Genomic DNA, 20,336 nt, shown 5'->3' on the forward strand with positions numbered 1-20,336 from the left:
AAAGAGCCTGTCCAGAATGACATCTCTGTTCAAAGGGTTTGGAAATGCAGTGGAAATGGAGTAACCAAACATGAGTTTTTAAACAACTACAGAAGAAACAAATTGAGATGGGAAAATGTAGCCCAGGTGGAAGTGCATGATAAGATTAGTAGGCTAATCCTGCCTGTGCTCGTTTAGCTAGGAAAATGGACTTTGCTGTCTTGGTTTATTATTGCTTAAGGTTCTATTAAACACTGCTAATATTTTTGCTTTTTGGATAGATGAAAGCTGGAGGCAACATTTGTCTCCAGGCAGCAGTAAACAATTAAAAGCTGAATACCCTGTGTGCTCAGCTCTCACCACATCTTACATATAGTTTTCTCCCAGTCCATTTCTCATGGAAGAGTCCATTTTTTGTAGGGTCCATTGATATCTAGGATACTTGTGGGATTTTTGAACATGGTTAGATGTGTTGATCAAGAGTTAGCATGATATGGACTGACATAAATGCCACCAGAAATGATCATTTTTCACCTAGACAACACTTGGTTTTGATTTGTTTGATTTTTTTTTTTTAAGGGAATGTAGGAAATCAACTAAGGATTTTCAGTACTGTGCTAATGAGCTGGGTAATTGAAATTCTGTCCTGTAGATGCTGTTATCATCCCCATGTATTGAAAAAGTTTGACATCTTGTTGTTTTGGCATTTTGGCCCTACTGGGTTTTGGAAGACTGTGTATGCATGTGACTGTTGAGCTGAGGTGATTTTAGCAAGGAGCTAATTAATCGTATACTCTTGTCTCATTGAATGTTGGCTGGGGAATTCAGAGAAAATAAACTGTCACTAATTTCTTAGGGATATGTAAGGCAACCTGCTCTTTTTGAAATGTTATTGTTCCAGGCTGAGCTAATGAGAAAGATGTCAACTTTTGCAGGAAGCAGTGGTTTCTTAGGGTGTTTTCATCAATGTGGAGGTGTTTTCATAGAACCATACATGAATAGAATATACTGAGCTGGAAGGGACCCACAGTGATCGTCAGCTCCTGGCCCTGGGCAGGAATTTGCCCCAAGAATCCTCAGCATGTGCTTGAGAGCATTATCCAAACACTTCCTGAGTTCTGTCAGGCTGTGACCACTTCCTGGGGAGCCTGTTCCAGTGCCCAATCATGCTCTTGGTTGAAGAGCCTTTTCCTAAATCTCCCGACACAACTTCATGCCTCCCTGGTCACCAGAGAGAAGAGACCAGTTGTTGACCCTGCCCTTCCCCTCATGAGGAAGCTGCCGACCACAGTGAGGTCTCCTCTCGGTCTCCTCTTCTCCAGGCTGAGCAAACCATGTGACCTCAGCCACTCTTCATATGGCTTCCCCTCATCCCATCACCATGGGTAGCCCAGATTAAAAAGGTGTGATGGCAAAAATGTGGTGCCCTGCTATGATCCCTATTAGCTGTTTCCCAGTGAGGAGGGACAAACTTGGAATAAAGGGAAATGATGCTTGGTCAGTAAAATAGTTTTTCTTACTTTAAACTCAAAGAAATGGGCAAAATACTGGGATAGCCAAAGACTAGATTTTAGTCCCTGCAGTTCTTGTGTCTATTTTTCAGTGACTTTAATTTATGTAAGAGTTCCTAGAGTCAGGACCAGGGCTCTAAACTATTGCAAGACTGTTTTGGATTGTATTTCAATGCTTCAGGCTGGAGCGGGCACAGTACTCTTTGGTGCATTTGAAACGAAAATTCAGCAAGGGTCAGAAAAGGAACTCTAGACAGCTGCCTAATTCTTAGTTTAGCCCAGCTTTGTTTGGAACCATTCCACTTTTGGGCTGTTGCACAATCAAAGAAGTGTGCTTAGTTCTAGCATGATGAGTGGGAACTGCTTGCTCTGAGAACCAGGGATGGATCCTTGTGTGCTTTTTATATGGCAGTACTGTGTCCCACTTTCTGGCAAGCTGTTGGAGTGCTGTATTGCTCCAACTGTATTGTTACATGAAACTTACTATATTGGATTGCATAAAATGTGGGAACAATCACCAGCTTACTACCTTTTGCCAATATTTTAGGGAAGAATGGAGTGCTGATTTGATTAGACTCCAGAAGCAATGTAAAGACCCATGTGCAGGCATGTGTGTGAGGCTGTAAATCCCAGTCTCTGAATTCTAGTCAAGCCCTTTAGTTTAGCAGGAAGTCAGCTATAAGCCTTTCTTCACTGCTTCCTGTTTGTTACTGTAGGTGATTCTACTCTGGCTGTTATAAATCTAGTCATTTCCCATGAACTGTGTGAGCCATGTCAGAACCTGGGAGTTCTCACTCCTGTGAGGTGAGCAGTAACATCTGGGTATGCTGGAAGAGTACTGCGTTTGAGTGTAAAACTAGAGTCATGGCTGGCTGAAAGGAGCACTGCTGCATGTGTGGGAGGAGTTTTAGTTGCCTCTTTTCATTTGGGCAAGCTGCTTCTCCAGTATCTCCCTTTCTGGTTCCAGCATTGCTCTTCCAAACTGCTTGGCTTCTTTCATGGTGCTGGTGATAGGCAACTGTAGATTGGGTCCTCCTGGACAGAATAGGACAAGGGCAGGTCTACAAGAGGATTGGATCCCTGTTTAATTAAGCTCTGTACTTTCTGCATCTTAATTCTGAGAAAAGCCTAAACACATGAGACAGTTCCAAAATTTGACCTCAGTTCATGGATGGAGATGTAATCAGTGTTGTGGTAAAACTATTCCCCTGTGCAGCAGTCTTACTCCAACAATCCTCTTCATCCTCACACATGCACTACAGTGCAGTGAAGGTGATGTTATCTTTAGCAACAGTGATAGGAAAAATGCCATTTTTCTGGAGTCATCTTATTTTCATGGTCTTAATACTTGTAAACTCATTTGTGGGACCCAAACTGTTGAAAGAAAATAAACTTTGGTGTTCTTACTAGTCCAAGCCTCATTTTCCTGGGTTTTGGGCATCGTGCTGTTTTTCAGTGTGACTACTGGCTGTGTTGGTGCTTGCCCATTTCTGTACTGCAAACTAGATTTCACTTTTGGTTTCCATGAGAAAGTGCACAGGGCATGCCCTGCAATTTAATTCAAGCCTGTGATTGCAGAAAGATAGATAAGACAGGCAGGTCCTAGTGAAGAGACCATTAAGTAAAATGGCCAGATGCTTTAGGTTTGTTGAAACCCAGAGCAAGAAGTACTTGAGATCACTCAGACTTTGGAAAGGTGCCAGGTTCTGCAGCCCTGTAGTAAGGGAGTACAGGAAGGGCCCACTGGCATGATTATGTCACTTTGTACCTTTAACAGATACTGTTCCAGGCTGCTTGAAAACTCAGGAAAATCATCATCCCTACAAGTGTTTGTCACTGATAGCTCTCCAGGCAAACATGCTAAAGTTTTAATTTCAGTAAGTCAACAGTGGTAACTAGAATTGTGTTCTACACTGTGCTTGATTTTCATAGCTCCCAACAGCTTAAGGTTCTAAGAGCAGCAGTAAAAGAAAAAAAACAGGAAAAGGTAATATTAATTAAATATAAATTGTGCAGGTAGCTGATGTACTGAAAAGCAGCAGAGCCTAATTAGTAACCACAAACACGTTGGAGGCTGCTTTGTGAATGCCTAGTCAGCCTCACCACAGCAGGCCTATGATTTAAATTTTAAGGGCATGAAATATTTAAAAGTATCTAAGTATGTAAGAACTAAAAGACTTCTTTTCTTTATTTTAGGTGATACTGTCACTATTGGAGATGTGTCTTTTAAACTCAAAACACCGAAGAACCCAGAACTTGTTCCACAGAACTACAGTAAGGATCTGCTTTCCTTTTGAAGGACTTTCAAGGCTTTATTAAAAAAATTTCTATTCACTCAGTCACCTCCCTGACTTTACTGAAATTATCTAAGGAATATGTTTTGAAGAAGCATGCAGTTTGGGGTAGGCTGTCTTTGCTTAGCTCATTATCTCTGGTTCAGCTGGTTGTGTAGGAATCTTAACTTTGAATAGAAATTATCCCATTAGTCAATGGGACAGCAAGAGAATCATTTCTGTATGTTTAAGTTTTTGTAAAAAAAGATTCTTATCCAGGGATTACTTCTAAACATAATCTCAAGTTGTATAGTCATTAAACTGTGGCCATTTAGAATTACCATTCAATTGTGATATGATTATACATCCTAGCAGTTTGCACATGTATGGTGGTTTTTTGCTGTGATATTTAGTATTCCCAGGTTATCACATAATTGTTGTCAGCAAACATACAGATCTTTGTGATCCATCAAGTTAATGAGAAGTCAGTTGCATAGTCATGAAAAACACTGTCAAATGGAAAATATGCAGACAATAATGCACATTAACAACGTGCACGCATGTGCCTAAAATTCATTCACACTATCTTTTGATACCTTATTACAGACATCACTGGTTTGCAGCCATTCTTATTTCCTGGCTGTTCACAGACAATACATGCTTCTTGAGCTTTTCCTTTTGCACCATGGATCACAAGTGAATCACGTTTGCATTGTGGCTTTTCTCAGTAACAGGCCAGATATTTCCTGAAGATCCAAAATGATCACTTGCCATTTGTTCAGAACTTTCACATTTAGGCTGCTGGATATCTAGAATGCAAGTTAAAAAACATCCACTAACAACTGATTTTTCCAGTCAGATAAATTTGCAGACCAAAACCAAGCACGTGTGGTATTCTAAAATGGTATGCAAGTCTCACACGACGGTTTACACAGAGTAAAGCTCTGAGAACTCCTAATGACTGTCATTGCACAGTTCTACAGGTGGAAAGTGGGTGTAATCATTGACTTCAAGTGAATTTGCTTTCCAGGATTGTGTCTAAATTTATTACAGGGCATTTTGAATCAAGAAAACTCCTGAGGCACTGGTCTTTTTTTTTGTTTTGTTTTGTTTATTTTTCAGAAGGATAGCATTGATAATATCAGCAATAGACTCGGCACTGCACAGCTGGCCGTATAAAAAATTTATATTGTTTTCTTAAGTAATAGTACTGCAGTTCATCAGACTGGCTTTAGGTGGTTCTGTTTGAGCAGGAAGGTTGGACAAGCTGACATCAAGAGGTCCCTTCCAACCTCAACTATTCTGTGTTTCTGTGATTCCTGATTTTGTAATGACTGGGATAGTAGACTCTTAATATCGACATGTTTAGATAATTGTTTCTTACCTCTATTTTGTCACACAACATTTTGTCTGAAATATTTTCCCTTGGAAAGGTGTAGCAGAAATACAGAAATATAGAACAGTTTTGGTTGAAGGTTACCTTTAAAGGTCATTTAGTCCAACCCCCACTGCAAAGAGCAGGGACATCTTCGGCTAGATCAAGCTGTTGAGGGGGTGATACTAAGGAGAAGATTTTATTTGCTTTGACTATTTAACTGGTGTGAAATCTGCCAGTAGTCTGATGGGCCAGATTACTGATCTGCATCTGGACTGTGGGCTGATGAGGTCTCATAACTCAGTAGGCATCACACTGTCACTTTCCTACCAGGTGATCTAAGGTACCGAAAATTTCCAGTGTCCTGTACCAGCCCTTGTTACAGGGTAGCCTATGAGGAAAGGGTTTCTGTTTTAGACTGTAATGACACATCCCATTCCTTGTGAGCTCCCTGGGATTGCAGCCAAACAGTTGAGTTGAGAAATGTTGCACAGTATTATTACTTTTTACAGCTCCTTAAATAATAGATTTTTGCTTTTCACTGTTTATTTTGTATTCCTCTTCTCTCATTTTGCATCAAGGACATCAGTTGTCTATGCCAATCCGTTTTCCTTATTTATAATTTTGGTAGATTAATTTGCTTGCTCATTTTCTGTGCTGTACCAAAGGTGTTAATTATAACAATGCTTTACCAATGCATTTCACTCTTACAATTTACCAATGCTTTTTCGCTATTACACATTTTGTTCAACCTGCACTTTTCATCAAGTTAAATGTTAGCTCTAAGTTACTCTAACATCTCTTTCAGTTCTTTGGACTGAGAAGGTAAGAGAATTACGAAAGCATTTGGTAGAATCAAAGGAGAGATTTTTCCGTTTAATGACTATAAGAAAAAGTGGCTGAAAACTGATACTGAAAAAGTTATTAAGCATGGAACTGTACAGAATAATGAGATCTTTGCTAAAATCTGATACCATGTAATAATGTTTTTGTTACTAACATAAGTCTGATACCAAGTAACAGTAACACTTACTAGAACATATGTATTATTAGTAGTTTCTCTCTTTAAAAAAAAAAAAAATTGTGACTAAAAGGAGCCTGTGTCACCCTTGGGGTACTGCTGTCACATAGTAGTCCTGTACTGTAAGTAGGCTTATTTAAGGTACAAAATTTTGCTTGTAAACCTAAGTATCAAATGAGTTAAAATTAAGTAAAGTGGAATACTAAGGTATTTCATAGCAGAAAATTTATTTCAAATACCTGAGTGCAGTTTCTTTGTATATTTAAACTTAGGACTTTTTTCACCCTTAGTGTTTAAGTTCTTTGGTTATCTTACTATGGAGAACAAAGATATATTCCTGCAGTGGAGTTAAGTAGATTGTATTGACTTCCAAGACAAAGTTGATTATCATCTTGTGAGATATTTAGAGAGTGTATGTGAATTACTTAACAGATTCTTTTCTTCTTTTTTGAGTACTTCTGTTTTTGCTGTATGAATGACTGCTGTAGATACAAGTATTTTTGGTATAAATCAAATGGAATTGCATGTTTATACTAATTTATAAACTAAAACATCACATATTTTTAAAATTTATTTTAGTAGCTAATATTAAATTAAGAATGTACTTACATGATTTCTTTTAAACTAAGACTAGAAATAATTAGATCATTTGCTTAAGTGGGAAATATCCCTGAGAAGGTCTCTGCCATTGCAATGTTTGTAGTGGAGTAAGAACTAGGAGGAAGGAATTGAAGCAATTGCAGTTCATTTACTAGTATTGCATATGATATTGTTTCCTAGCTCCTCATTTGTGTGAAGTAAAATGTTTCTGCTTTTGTTCTTCTGCCAGATAAAAGCCTCGTTAAAATGTTGAAAGTGCATATCTATAATTTGCAGCAAATTTTAGGTATATTATAACATATGCTAAACTCAGCATTGTTTCCTAGGCTCAAAAATAGCCTTAAAAATCAGAAAAAATCATAACGCAGTAAAGAATGTAAATGTATGAAGTACCTACAAAAGTTTACATTTGTTATTTTGTCACATAACTGATACCAAACTATTTCTTTGTGGTACCAAATTAGACTGATTTTTAACTTCTTTATTGCACCATATTACATTTTGCAGAAATGGATAGGGTAGGTATTGCTGCTTGCCCTATGTTTCCATGTCTTTGCTTTTCTGGTTTTTTGCTAGGTCCTAGCAAGTTCTCTATGAAAGTTCTCCATTTTTTGTGTTCATGTGAAATATTAATTTGTTTTGCTGTTGTTGGCAAATTGCTTTTTCTTGGAAGACGATAATTAAAGGTACATAAAATCTGAGTTCTTTTTGTAAGTGACAAGTAAAAATGAGTCATGCACAGGGGAATTTTATTAATGGGATTTCTGTCAACTGTGTCTGACACGTTCTAGAAAGAGGGCACTTATTTTTGTGCTGCTTGTTCTTTTATCAGTGAAAATAAGCCCTACATTTTAAAAGTCTCACCATGTCTGAAAGCAAGATTGTTTCTTTAATTATATTTTGTAGAAACTTTGTGTGACTTTCTGTGATAGTTTAGATCTAAAATTGAATTGCAAGTATGCACTCTTTTTTTGGGGTGATTCATGGCAGTGTACTGCTTTCCTTAATAGTTTCTGGAAATGTTATGAAAATGACAATGTACTTGACATTTTAGCTATTTATTAATCTTGACAAAACGATTCCCAACAAAGCTCTTCCAGGACATTTTGTTCAATGATGGCGAATCCTCGTTAGGGCAGGAAAAGGGAAGTTCTTCTGCAACAGGGCTTTGCTGCTCTGTGAAGGTGCAAGTGCATTCAAGTGAGTTTACATGCAACTGCACTGAATTGTGGAAGATTAATTTCAGTGTCATTTTTGCCAGATGTCCTCAATCTGAGCACCCCTCCAGTGTGTGATCAGAAGTGATATGTGTGTGTACAAGGGATTAAGTTACTAATTTAGTTTGGGGTTTTTTTTCAGTTGAAATATATGAAACAATAATTATTGTGAGGAATTCAAGCAGAATGTTTGTGTGTGTAATAATCTCTGTCCTCACAGGATCGTAAGTGCCACATATTGAAGTTGGGACTGATGTATGCTCAGTTTTTGGTTTAAGTAGGCTCAGCTTTTCACTGGAATGTGTGCTCGTTCTTTTTTGTGTTAACTTTACATCTGAGTGTCAGCGTGTAACACTTTCTAGAGACCAGTTGTATTGCAGGATGACTGTAATTTCATGCTAACAAACACTTCATTCATTACATTTCTTCATTCCTAGCCTCAGGGAAGGTGTCTGCTGTCAGAGATGATGATGATTTCAACAGTTTGAGTTTTCATGCAGGCTTCCAGCTGTTCTGCTGTTTGGGTGTTACCGACCAATCCAGAATCTGAAATAGTGGGCTTTTTGTCAGTAGAGCTCTGGATGTTTTGCATTATTGTCCCTATTTTGTCTGTACTGAGTGAGGCACAGGCAAACATGGGGACATGGAAACCTACAGAGAAGGTCTAGATGGAGCTCAGGGAGTTGTCCCCACTGTTCCTTGTGCTTCAAAGTAAGGTCAGCTGAATCTGAACCGCTCCTGAGAGGTGTTTGTCCTCCTTGTTCTTAAAATGTGCTCATGATGTAGATTTCAGAACTTCTCTGCACACTTTGCTCCGGTAATTAAGGATTCTTTTGTGAAAAAAGCTTGTTGGAATGCTTCATTTAAGTTTTTTTGGGCACACTTTTAGTTGCCAGGGGTTTATTCTATCTAGCATAGCTTTGATGCAGAGAACTTTTTTTCTTCATGGTGGTTCTCTCTTGCATATTGGAAAACAGTTATTTCTCTCCTAGACTCAATTCAAATATCTTATGAAAATTTTTCTTGGTTTTTATCCTAGATTCTCTCATACTTTTTGGTGCTGGCCTGAGCTGTTGTGTTCAAAAGCAGACACACTATGTCCCTCCAGTTGGAGTATAAGCTATGGATAACTGCTCTGACTATGTATTTTTCTGAGTAGTACATCCAGCTAGGAATAGTTTCACTTATTCCATGTTTGTGTCACAGGGAGAAACTTAGTCTTCAGAATCCCATTCAGGGTTTCTTCCAGAAAGTTATTTGGTTTTACATGTTTCCTTTATATTATCTTTTAATTTCTACTTACATGGAGAATATGATTTATCTGTGTAGAACTAACACCTTCCTGTGAAGTAATCAACTCAGAGGAATTGATAAATGAGCTTACAGTCTCATTCAAGAAGTAACTTCCCCCTTTCTAAGCCCCTGCAAAAACTTGCAACTTGTTTCCTTAACACCGCAAGACCAAAAATTTTTGGAATGAAGAGTGTTCCCATGAAAAATTTATGAGGAAAAATAGTATTCCAGTGAAAACTGTCTGTGATGTAACCACATTATGAGACTGAAAACTCTTTGGGTTCTATGCATAAGCTTTAAATGGGAAGAGCAGCAATGTTTTATTTGCTAAATGGCAGCAGCTGAAAGCAGACCACATAGCAGTGCCTCCCTCTCTACCTTGGCCGTGCTGCCTCCTTCACCCTGTCCTGGCCAGCTCACTCTTTTTCCTCCTTGTCCCCCAGGCTGAGCAAGCTGTGAAGTAAGTCTCAGTGAGCTCATTTTAAAAGAAAAATAAAAATTCCCTTTTTGAAAGGTATTTATGTTTTTAGACAAAGACCTCCTTCCTTGTCCCTTCTCCCTTAGCTGTGTTTTACAGGTGCTGCTCCCTGTGTTGGATGTGCTGCAGACAGCCATGGACAGCCACAGGACCCCTTGGTATTCAGATGGGAGGGACATCTTGCTCCTGTCATTAAGTTATAGCTCTCCTGAAACAAGGAGCCATTTTCAGACTTGGAGTGTGCCTTGTAGTGAAAGTTCAGGGTATACAGAGGTGTTTTTTATTCTGCTGAAATTATGTATGTTGATGTTTTCTAAGTGCCTGTTGGTTATTATGAGATTGACCAGAGTCATACAGGGACAGGAGTTCTGCTGTATTTTGTACCACATCTGGAACAGGTGTTCTTAGTTTACCTAACCATCTGAACAGTGGGAAGAGTTACACATCTCCTTCATTTATGGGATTTCTTCTGTAGGTGGGACACAAGGACTTGCCAGCAGATAATGTCTGGTATCTGCAACGAATCTTACAGCTTCAGTGAGTGTGCCAAGAATTCAAGTATGAGTGAACTGGAATATTTCTGAGGCTAGCATAGCCATTTCAGTCTTGGCTTTATCAAAAGCTGATTTGTGGATCAAACGAGAGCAGCTGCTGTGTTTGCTTCAAAATCTATCTAAAACATTTTCTACTTTTCTTTTTTTAGGATTTCTCTGTTCAGCTTCAGCTGCTCACTTTACAGAATGTTTGTGCAGATTCTGCTAGGTGCTGTTCTACTCATCACTTATTACAAATCAATAGAATGCAATTTCTTTTGCTGTCAGTCCTTGGTACACAGGAATAGCAAATTGTAGCACTAGCTACTCTCCTGCATGTGCCAGATGGTGTCTTAGAGAACATACTGCAGAGGCTTGCTATGCACCATCCTGCAGATTAAGAATATAGGGCCTACTATTTAACTGCTGCAAATCAGCAGAGTGGCACTAAACAGATTGTGCAATCCCAGTTTGCATTAGATGCTATCTGACTCATCAGATAATTAATAGAATTTGTTGTAATATATTTGCTGCATTTGCCCTGTCTTCTAAAACTGTCAAGAAAATTATTATATGATACTTGTGGTATAGTTGATATATAGCTCTTGAATAGAGAGGATTTTTTTTTCATAAGTCATATTAGAGATAACCTAAAAGCCTTGCAATGCAGAGAACACAGTACAAGTAGTCCAAAATTATATAAATTAAATACAAGATACTGTGTATGTGCATCTGAGGTTGCTTTTGAAAAGCATACTGTGCTTTGGAAACTGCAGCACTGACTGCATGTACAAGAAAATGTTACATTCTTCTAATTTTAAAAAGACAACTGGGAAGGTGAAGTAGGTTTAGTATCTGAACAATGTACAGATACTACATGTTAGAACTGAAGGAACTGACAAGTGGAAGCTGCTCTCTTGACAGTTCACCATAGGGAATGCTAGCTTGGAATCATTGGCATCATTTGTAGCAGACTTTCTTTGAGTGAGTTTGCAGATGTCAATGTGCTACTTTGTGATTGAAAACATGTATTATAATTGATCTAGCTGTAATCTGTTTGTGAGGAGAATTATGTGAATGGGGAAGCAAGGAAGCCTTTTTCTATGAAATGTATCAATAAGGAACTGTCTTTTGTGACCTTTTCTCAAAAAAAGCAGGACTTTCTCAGATATTAAGTTGTAATTTTTATATATTGCTATTGCAGAGTACATTTGGACTGTTTGAACACAATGATAATATAAGTGCCTTTAAATTACTTAAGGTTTTTTATGGGGATCACATCTAATATTTTATATTTTTTTGAATGCTGTGCACTCATGTTCTCTTTTACATGATAGTTTTTCTTGCAGATGCTGCTGAATATTCTAAACTCCTGTTGCTATTTATGGTACTGTTTTGAAGTGTGAGCCAAGTTTTTTCTATTGAGACCATCCTAAAAATGAAAAAGATAGCTACACATATTAATGAGAATTATGCCAGAGGCATTTGTAGTCAGGCTGTGTCAAAGCTGGTTTTGCTGTGCTTCTAGTGCATAAATTTTGACATGAGAGAGTTCCAAGCTTACTTTTCCACTGCAAGCAAAGTATTTTACTTTTGAGACCAGCTATTGTAGGAGTACACTAGAGGCACATTGGCTTCGTCCAGGTAGAAGTAAAATCAATGTGAGATCTGTCCTAAAATTTTAATCATACCTTTAAGATAATACTTTTTCTTTGTGTGGTGCTTTTCAAATTCCCATACCTGTCCAGTAGCAAAGTTTGGACACAGCAGTTATTCTGCTGTTATCTATTACCCTTTATTTCCCTTTATTATAGATACATAAAGAATGTATCTAGTAGGAATTTCCCTAATTTCCTTGAAAATCTTGTAGAAAGGGACATGTTTTTCCTGTGAGGAATTGATTTGCACTTGCCCAGCTGTGTGTGGTACAATGTGCATTGCTTTTGGAATGCAGTACTTCAGCAATGAAGAAGAAAACATTTTACATTCATATGATCTCACCACACCATATGTGAAAGCTAATCCTGGACACACTAATTACAGTTGGTCAGAAAACAAAACTAGAAAATAGGGTAAACCTGAAATGTTTGTTTACAATTAGTCTGACAATCCTAATGCATAGATTGCCCACCTGCATGTGTATGCTATTTCTGTTCACATTGGTAGTAAGGATATTGTAAATTTCTCTGGAAGCAGATGATTTCAAATGGATTCCCTGAATGCCAGACAATGACCAAAACCTTCAGTTAATTTTTGTTAAAATTTTCCTTAATCTCCCTTATGCTTGAAAAATCTTCCTTGATTCTTACACAGTCATTTAATGCTCTTTCTGTAGTCTTACAAAAATAGATTTTAATTGTGGTTTGTGAAGATTCAGCAGCGAATTTAACTCCTTCAGGACTGAGTGGCACTATTGCCTGCTGTTCTTGACTCTGTCCTGCACATACTGGTGCCCCTGTATCAGATGTAACACCAGGGCTTGTTTTTGTAAATGTTGGCTTCTAATTGCACCCAATAATCACACTGAAAAAAGGTGAATAACCAAGTATTAGTTTGGAGATTTCATGGCCTCTTGCTCCTTTCTTACTGCACTTAAGGATCCCAGTCACTGCCCTTGAGCCTCCAGCTTCAAACCTCATCATTGGTCTTGTCAGACTGTTCTGAAAGCAGCCATACACACCCATGCCTTCATAAATCCCCCTCCTGACTTGCTTGTTCCCCTTCTCCTCCTACACTAGTGCTTTTTGCTTGTGGCTGAGAAAGAGCCAGGCTTTGCTGGGGAAGTGTGTGAAGGACTTTTCTGGGGATAGGATGATGTATGGCAATGAGTGTGATGTATGGCTCCTTCAGTATGCTGTTTCTGCATGATGCTTTCCAGTGCTGCCAACATTTGTATACATGTGATAAAAGTTAACTATCATCAGGTTATTGTTTTTTAAATTAATGCATATAGGTATTTCTTAATAGAAGTAAATAGATCTGCTTCAATTTTTTTTTTTAATTGTGATTTTGGAAGCTGTATGGTATAAATGTAGTGATAGGCCAAAGTTTGGGTTTCCTCAATAATTTAATTCTGTGACTTATTGTGTCAAAATATAAACAAGAATGCAGTTGTCTTTAAAACATGCAGCAAATTAAGTTTGTCCCTGAACACTAATCCTAGTCTGGTGCAATCTGAGTTCTTTTGGGTTTAATTCAGCTTCACAATTCATTGAGAAGCATTGAGATGTAGGCTGGATAAATATTTTACAAATTATATTTTGTAAATATATTATGTGACTGTATAATGTATTTATAGTACATTAACTGATGTTGGGGAGTCCACTCAACCTTGAGTAATAAAAACCAGTTTTTATGTTGATCGGTTTAATGTGAAATACAAATCCACAACCTATTTTTCTGGTTTATGTTGGTTGTTGTTTTTTTGAAGGATGAAGTTGTGCAGAGAAAAAAGAAATAGGTAAGATAGATGTATAAACTTTTATATGTCAGTTAAGTGGTCTGATATAAACTCTGTGTGGAATTCTCTGTTTTTCAGCTGTCCAGATTAGGGCAGTACAGCTTTGTGTATTTTCATTTTGGAGATAAGCTCAAAGAAAGTGTTGAATGGCCGGGTATCTAACACTTCAAAATTTATTAACCTGCTCTTATCTCTGTGTTTCAAAGTGACAGAGTCTCTGGCCCAGTCTGTAGTCCACCATTTAAGATGGATAATGCAGAAAGATCTTCTTGGCCAAGATGTTTTTCTTATTGGGCCTCCTGGGCCTCTCCGGAGATCAATTGCCATGCAGTACCTGGTGAGTGTGTTGGTTTAAATGTGTTGGAGACATTGTTATTAATGTCAGCCATTCTTATACCAGACAAATGGTAAAAGGTAGTCCTAGAGGATCTTACAGCAAGCTACTTAGGAAGTAAATAAGTTTTTTCATAAGTGTGCTTTTCAAAGCTCAGTTTTTGTTAACAGACAAATAGAAAGTACAGACATTTTAATACATATTTTTCTGCTTAAACTCCAGGGGAATAAAAAGAGTTGGAAAACTGTGTTACCATATGCTATCACAAATGGAGAAACAGGTTGTTCTCGGCATTATGTATGTTAGAAGATTAAGATATCTGCCTTGTGCTATAGACAACAAATCGTTTTTGCTTCATTACATAAAAAAAGAAACGAAGGAAAGGATTTGGGAGAGAAGTGTTCTGAGTAACATTTGGGAACAGTTATTCTGAGTGTTTAGAAAGAGTAGATGCGTGTATGATCCTCTCTTGGAATGTGGGAAGGACTTGTCTACAGCCATCTGCATGAACCATGGCAGCACCATGCACAAAATTTCTCATTTAAAAAGTCAGTGCCCTTAAAATGATCGGGGGGAGGGATGTCTGCCTCAAAACGTGATGTGGGTAGGATTAGGTCTGCTGTGAGCTGTGTCTGGAATCTGGTTGAGCAGAGGGTACACAAATGGAGGTGTATAAATAGTTGTCATAAAGATCAGGCATTCCTTTAAAAATCAAAATATACTAATTCAAAGGCTACCTCCCTGAGGTAAAGCATAGAGGAGAAAGCTACAAGACTCTGAACTTTGTCAAGGGGAGAAAAGGTTTCTTAATTCAGCAAACCAGATGTGCTACTTGACAGTTTGATGTGTTCCTTAAAATAAATGATAAGAGATTGGAATAACCTAAAAAGAGGACTTGGGAAAACACCTGATATCCAGGGATAGGATATAGAATGTACCTTCTTATTTATGCCACAGACTGTATGCACTTGAGATCTATTAGAAAGGCTGCCGCTTACTGATTCAATGCCAAGCCAAAAAATTATGTGAAGGCTGGTATTTCCATGTGAGCTGATACATGCTGTGGTGCCTTTAATGAAAATATACAAGCCTGGAAAACTTCTCTTTGCTGTTGCTGAAAGCTATTATGCATTCCTTCACAGGGCTAATTGTTGAAAAACACTCTTTTTTGCCCCTTTAGTTAAAAGAAAGTGTAACTATATCTGCATGCAACATAAAGAAATTTGTGGCTTTGTAACCCACTGCAAAAGTGGAAAGAAAATAGTTTTAATTGGGTTTCATATCTTTGCTTTATTTTTTTCATACAGCTGTAGTTGAAAGCTGCCTGTTAAGAGGTACATCTTTAATTGAGAAATAAGGACGAAGAGCATTTCATTATGAATTGGTTTCCTAAGCAGAATGCATGATAACCCAGATATGGAAGTAGCAGAAATATCTGTTGTAAATACAAGGGGGAGTTGTTTTTATTCCTTTAAGATTGCAAATTCTGAGCATATCTCACATTGAATCAAAATAAGATAAACAATAACCCAAGGATTATCCTTTCTTTAATAGCCTAGTTTTACAGATGCAGAGTGCATCTCATTACAGCCAAGGAAGAGAGGATAAGAGTAATACAGTTCATCAGTGTATTGGTAGGGCATGTGCAGGTAACAATCACAGCTACATCACGCTATAAGTGTTAATGAACTGTGAGAGTTTAACATTTCAATCTTTCACAGAAAACTTCTGATTTTGATTTGTGGATGCTTGTAGGGTTTTCTGGCGTTCTTCTTTTCGCTGCTGATTTATGTCCTGAGCTATTTCAGGGACGCCGCTTGTAGATTTTCGGCGTTTCTCTTTTCTCTTTGCTCGGCGCTGATTTATGTTCGGAGACAGATTGCTCAGGGAATGCCATTTGCTCGGTTTCTCGGCTGTTTAGGCTTGTAAGGTTTTCTGCGAGCTGTTTAGGCTGTTTAGGTCCAGGGAATTCTCAGGGAATTCCCAGGGATGGCCTTGGAGAGCCGACGCTTCAAAGGACGAGGAGAGACTTCTGATCTTGTCTCGGTCTTGGTGTTTATTAATTGTTTATCTAAAAGATTTTCTTTCAGCCCGACAGAGGTCTGCACAGCAAGTCAGCCATGGGCACACTGCCGAAGCCCCCGGGCGGTCACTTATCTTTATACCCTAAGTTACGTGTACAATATTTATCATTTTTCTCCAATACTTTCTACTCTTATTAACCTGTGCACTTCTAGTAACAACCAATCCCCAAGTGCCACCACCACCACAGAAGATGGAGGCCAAGAAGAAGAAGGACAGGACACGCCCCAATTCCTCCATCTTACTTCTTTAGACCCTCCTGTACCAAAATCCTAAACCCTGTGTTTTACACTTTAACTAACTTATCCCTTCACCATTCACCCAGTGAATTCCTCCCAGTCCTCATACAGGTCTCATCTCCTGTGTAGGATCAAAATCCTGCCACCAGACACTTCTGGCAACATTCCAGGATTCCCGAGCCCCCCAAGGGTGGTCTCGGCCTCTCTGCACCTCCATCCTGAGGTGCTGAGATCCCACAGATGCTGGCTGTTTTTCAGAGTCTGGAACCAGAAGATTAACCTACAGGATGTTACAGATGTTCAATGGAAAGCATATATAGCTCTTTTAGAATAGGTTTGGGGAAAATAAAAGTTTATTGAGCAGAAATTCAAACCATTTTGTTTGAGGAAGAACATGCTGTTAACATTTTAAAAATAAGAGATACTAGATTTTGTCCAGATTTATTTCAGATCACTGTGCTGCTGCCTAGAGCTTTTTTTGTACAATTATACCATTAGGTGTGTTCTTAAAGTTCAGTAACTCAGGTTCTAGTGTTATTTCTGCAATAACTTTAGGCTGTTGTCCTCAGGAGCTGACAAAGCGGGAGGTTGAATATATTGCACTGTCGAGGGACACCACAGAAACCGACCTCAAACAGCGGCGAGAGATCCGGGATGGCAGCGCTTTTTATCTTGACCAGGCAAGTTGCAGTCACACACCACCTAGTCATGATTCACAAGTAGTTTGAAGGAAGTCGTGGTTTATATTATGAAAAATCAATGTATGGATTGTTGTGTTTCTAATCCAAGTAGAAAGTCCCTTGCACAATAATCTCGTTATTGTCATAAATGTTATCTTTATCCAAATCTAAGGCTACTCTGTCTCTTAAGAGTACTACAGGGTTGATTTAGACAGACCATTTTTGGTAAGAGTAAGGTCCATTCTGTGCAAGCTAGATGAGCACTGCCCTTGCTATTGTCTTCCTCAACATTTGCAGTACATTAGGTGTATGCAGAAGATTAGGTGAATCTTCTGATCTAGTTTAATTGTGAAAGCATCTAGTTCATGTGTTTAATGACTGCTCTGTGTTGTGAAACCCAAGCACAGTAAAGGGAGACAATTGGGAGATTTGATTTGAAACCTCACTGTTGACCGGGAATAAAATAATGATTTAAACACTCTTGCCATCCATATTGCTCCAGACCAGTAGCTGATATGCCACAGTCACAGAATTACTTGGGTTAGGTAAGATTTCTCTTCATAGGTTATCAGTGGAGATTTCCTTTCTGATTATGCAAGTAAAATTCACACTTCATGTGTAATGTCTGTTTTCGTAGATACCTAAAATTTTTACAGAAGTTAGGTTTCTGGTTAGATAGGATGGGAGAGTTGCTGTGATGCAGTATGAATTTAAAGGAGTTATCTAAAAGAGTTTTTGGTTGGTGATGCAATAGAGGTTAATGATATCACCATCATAAAGGTGTTTCGTGAGAGAAAACCGGAAACTTTGTTCTCTCTTTTAAAGAAACATTTTTCTTTTTTTTTTTCTTAAATTCCCAATGATCTCCTTTTCAGCTTCCAAATTTTCAAGAAACCTTTAAATAGATTTTCTTGAAACCACAATAAATGGCTTTGAGCAGTGAAAAATCATCAGAATGAAGAATTAAAAATTAATCTAAAATATGTTTTATTTTAGTTACTTCTGGGACTTCAAATTATTTCATTCTTATCTGGAAATGTGAGGATTGCACAATAGGAGATAATTTGAAGCACTGTACTCTGTTTTAGGGCTGTAAATGGCTTCTCATTTACCAGAAGATCAGAGCATTTGTGTAGGTTCTGGGATTAACTCATAGACTATTATCACTTCCACACCTGTCTGCTGTTAGGGGCAGCCTTATCCTCACCCTTGGTACAGGATAGTCAAGGCAATTGACCCATGGTGTAATAGCATTAATTAACTAACATCTGTAAGAGCCGCTGTGTTAAGGACTGTAAGAAGCTCACTGAGATGTGAGATGGTCTGTTACTTGTGTATTTGTCTGTAGACTTTGATCCCAGACTTTGATTTGTACAAAGTGAGGCTGTCTCACTCTGCTTTGAGTCATCTCGCTCCAACATGAACACTCTGGGAAGATTTGCTTCTTAAGATCAAGGTCTAAGATGACCACCTTCCTCAGTTGGTTAGGAATTTTCAGTTGAAAGGTTTTTGCCAGAATCCAGCACAGCAGTACTTCAGACCAAGATTTAGCTTTAGCAAGACACCAAAGTACTAAAATCTGTTGGAATCTGTTGCATCTTTGCTGAGCTCATGTTTTACTCATCATATTTATAACCAATGTGTGTTCAAGCTTTGAATGGAACTTAGGAAAATAAATACTTGGTATTTAGATGAACACTTTCAAAATACTGGAAATATGAAAGATGAATCTCCTAGATAATGATGTTCCAGCTGAGGTTTTCTCATCCTGCATTTTTGTTACATGCATAAAATATGGTACATAGTTATGTTTAGAACCATCATAGTCTAATTATTCCATTCTATTATTGAGCTATAAAATTTTACAGATTACACTGGTGCCTGAATTTCAATGATTTAATGTAATGATTTTGAGATTTGCAGATGCTGTACTAATTCAGAGCATTACAGAAGCCTGACACTACTCTTCTTTAAACTACAAGCTATTAACTGAGATCAATAGGAAGCACAAACAAAATATTCCCTAAAGAGCTTGGATTGCTTCAGTTGACATAGCTGAGACAAAGAAAAGGTGAATTCATGTGAGTGACTGAAGGTAGTAGACTCTCCTTTTCAGATTTTTGTACCATTTCCTTTCTCATGCTTGCTCTTCATGTCACCCCAGAGAAGACAGCAGAGCTTGAAAGTGTGGTTTCCAGGACATCCTGTGTCTGAATTCTACACCTTCAATAAAACTTATCTGTTGTTTAAGATATAGGAGGCTCTTTGTAAGCAAGTCATAATATACTAATGTAGTTATTTTACACTTTGAATAATAATACACTGTAAAAAAATCTGGCATCTTGTGACCAGAAAAAACTTTAATTTAGTGACTCATTGGGTTTGCAGACACAGAAAGGTTTACAAAGTGGTCTCTGAGTGACTGTTAAGATATTGTAGTTGTTTATAGCTCCACATTTAATAGTGACAGATTAGGTGCTGTAAGTTATTATCTCAGAGGTTTCAAAACATCTGCTATATTTTAATATGAAATTATGGAATATGATGGCAGATACTTAATTAAAATACATTGGAGAGGCAGTCCTTTGGAAGCAGTTGTTGAAATTCCATATTGAAGTATATATTGAAAGGCCAGCATATCAAATATTCTTACATATCAGTATTTCTTAGTACTAGAGTGAATCAAGTGGGAGAGTTGGAGTTAGGTAGTTAGAAGAGATATCTGATGAAGGCTGAAACAAAAGGGGTTTATTTACCTCAGAAATGGATCATTAAAATAATGGTAAACATTGAACTATCAAATTCACTGCCAATTAAAATAATGTAAAATAAAGAATTTATGATGAGGTAATGGCGAATTATTTGTTTTAATTCATGTACTGACAGCAGAAAATTTTGTTTGCTTGTCTTTACTTTGGGCCATTAATTTTGGCTTTCAGATGTTAATTCACTGTTAAAAGCCTCAAAATTTTCATTATTTCTATTACTGAGCTAATTAAGTAACCTATTGGTTTTATTCTCTAATTTATTGCATGGTTTAATTATATTGTATATCAAGTAATTAGAATTACTTTATATTACATAAGTATTCAAATGGCACCTTCAGATTTTACTTTTATTGATAGAAGACTTGTCTTGCAAAATGGCTTTCTGCCTCTATAAATCTGACAGTTAAGCTGTCAACTTCATTGAACCAGTAAGAAGATTCTAATAGCCTATTGTATTTCCAAAAATTAGGGAACTAGATTTGAGTTATTTGTC

General features: G+C 37.7%; 1 protein-coding gene across 3 annotated transcripts in view; it reads left to right on the forward strand.

The window, feature by feature from the left end:
• The window catches only part of VWA8 (von Willebrand factor A domain containing 8), a 184,056-nt gene that overhangs the window by 8,813 nt on the left and 154,907 nt on the right, over nt 1-20,336 (forward strand). For all 3 annotated transcript variants that reach the window (XM_059493551.1, XM_059493553.1, XM_059493552.1), the window contains exons 2-4: nt 3,687-3,764; nt 13,947-14,077; nt 16,965-17,075. In XM_059493551.1, the coding sequence (XP_059349534.1) occupies nt 3,687-3,764; nt 13,947-14,077; nt 16,965-17,075 (320 nt within the window). The remainder of the gene's footprint in view (nt 1-3,686; nt 3,765-13,946; nt 14,078-16,964; nt 17,076-20,336) is intronic.

Source organism: Ammospiza nelsoni, chromosome 2 (genome assembly GCF_027579445.1).
Source record: "Ammospiza nelsoni isolate bAmmNel1 chromosome 2, bAmmNel1.pri, whole genome shotgun sequence".
Classification (NCBI taxonomy): Eukaryota; Metazoa; Chordata; class Aves; order Passeriformes; family Passerellidae; genus Ammospiza; species Ammospiza nelsoni.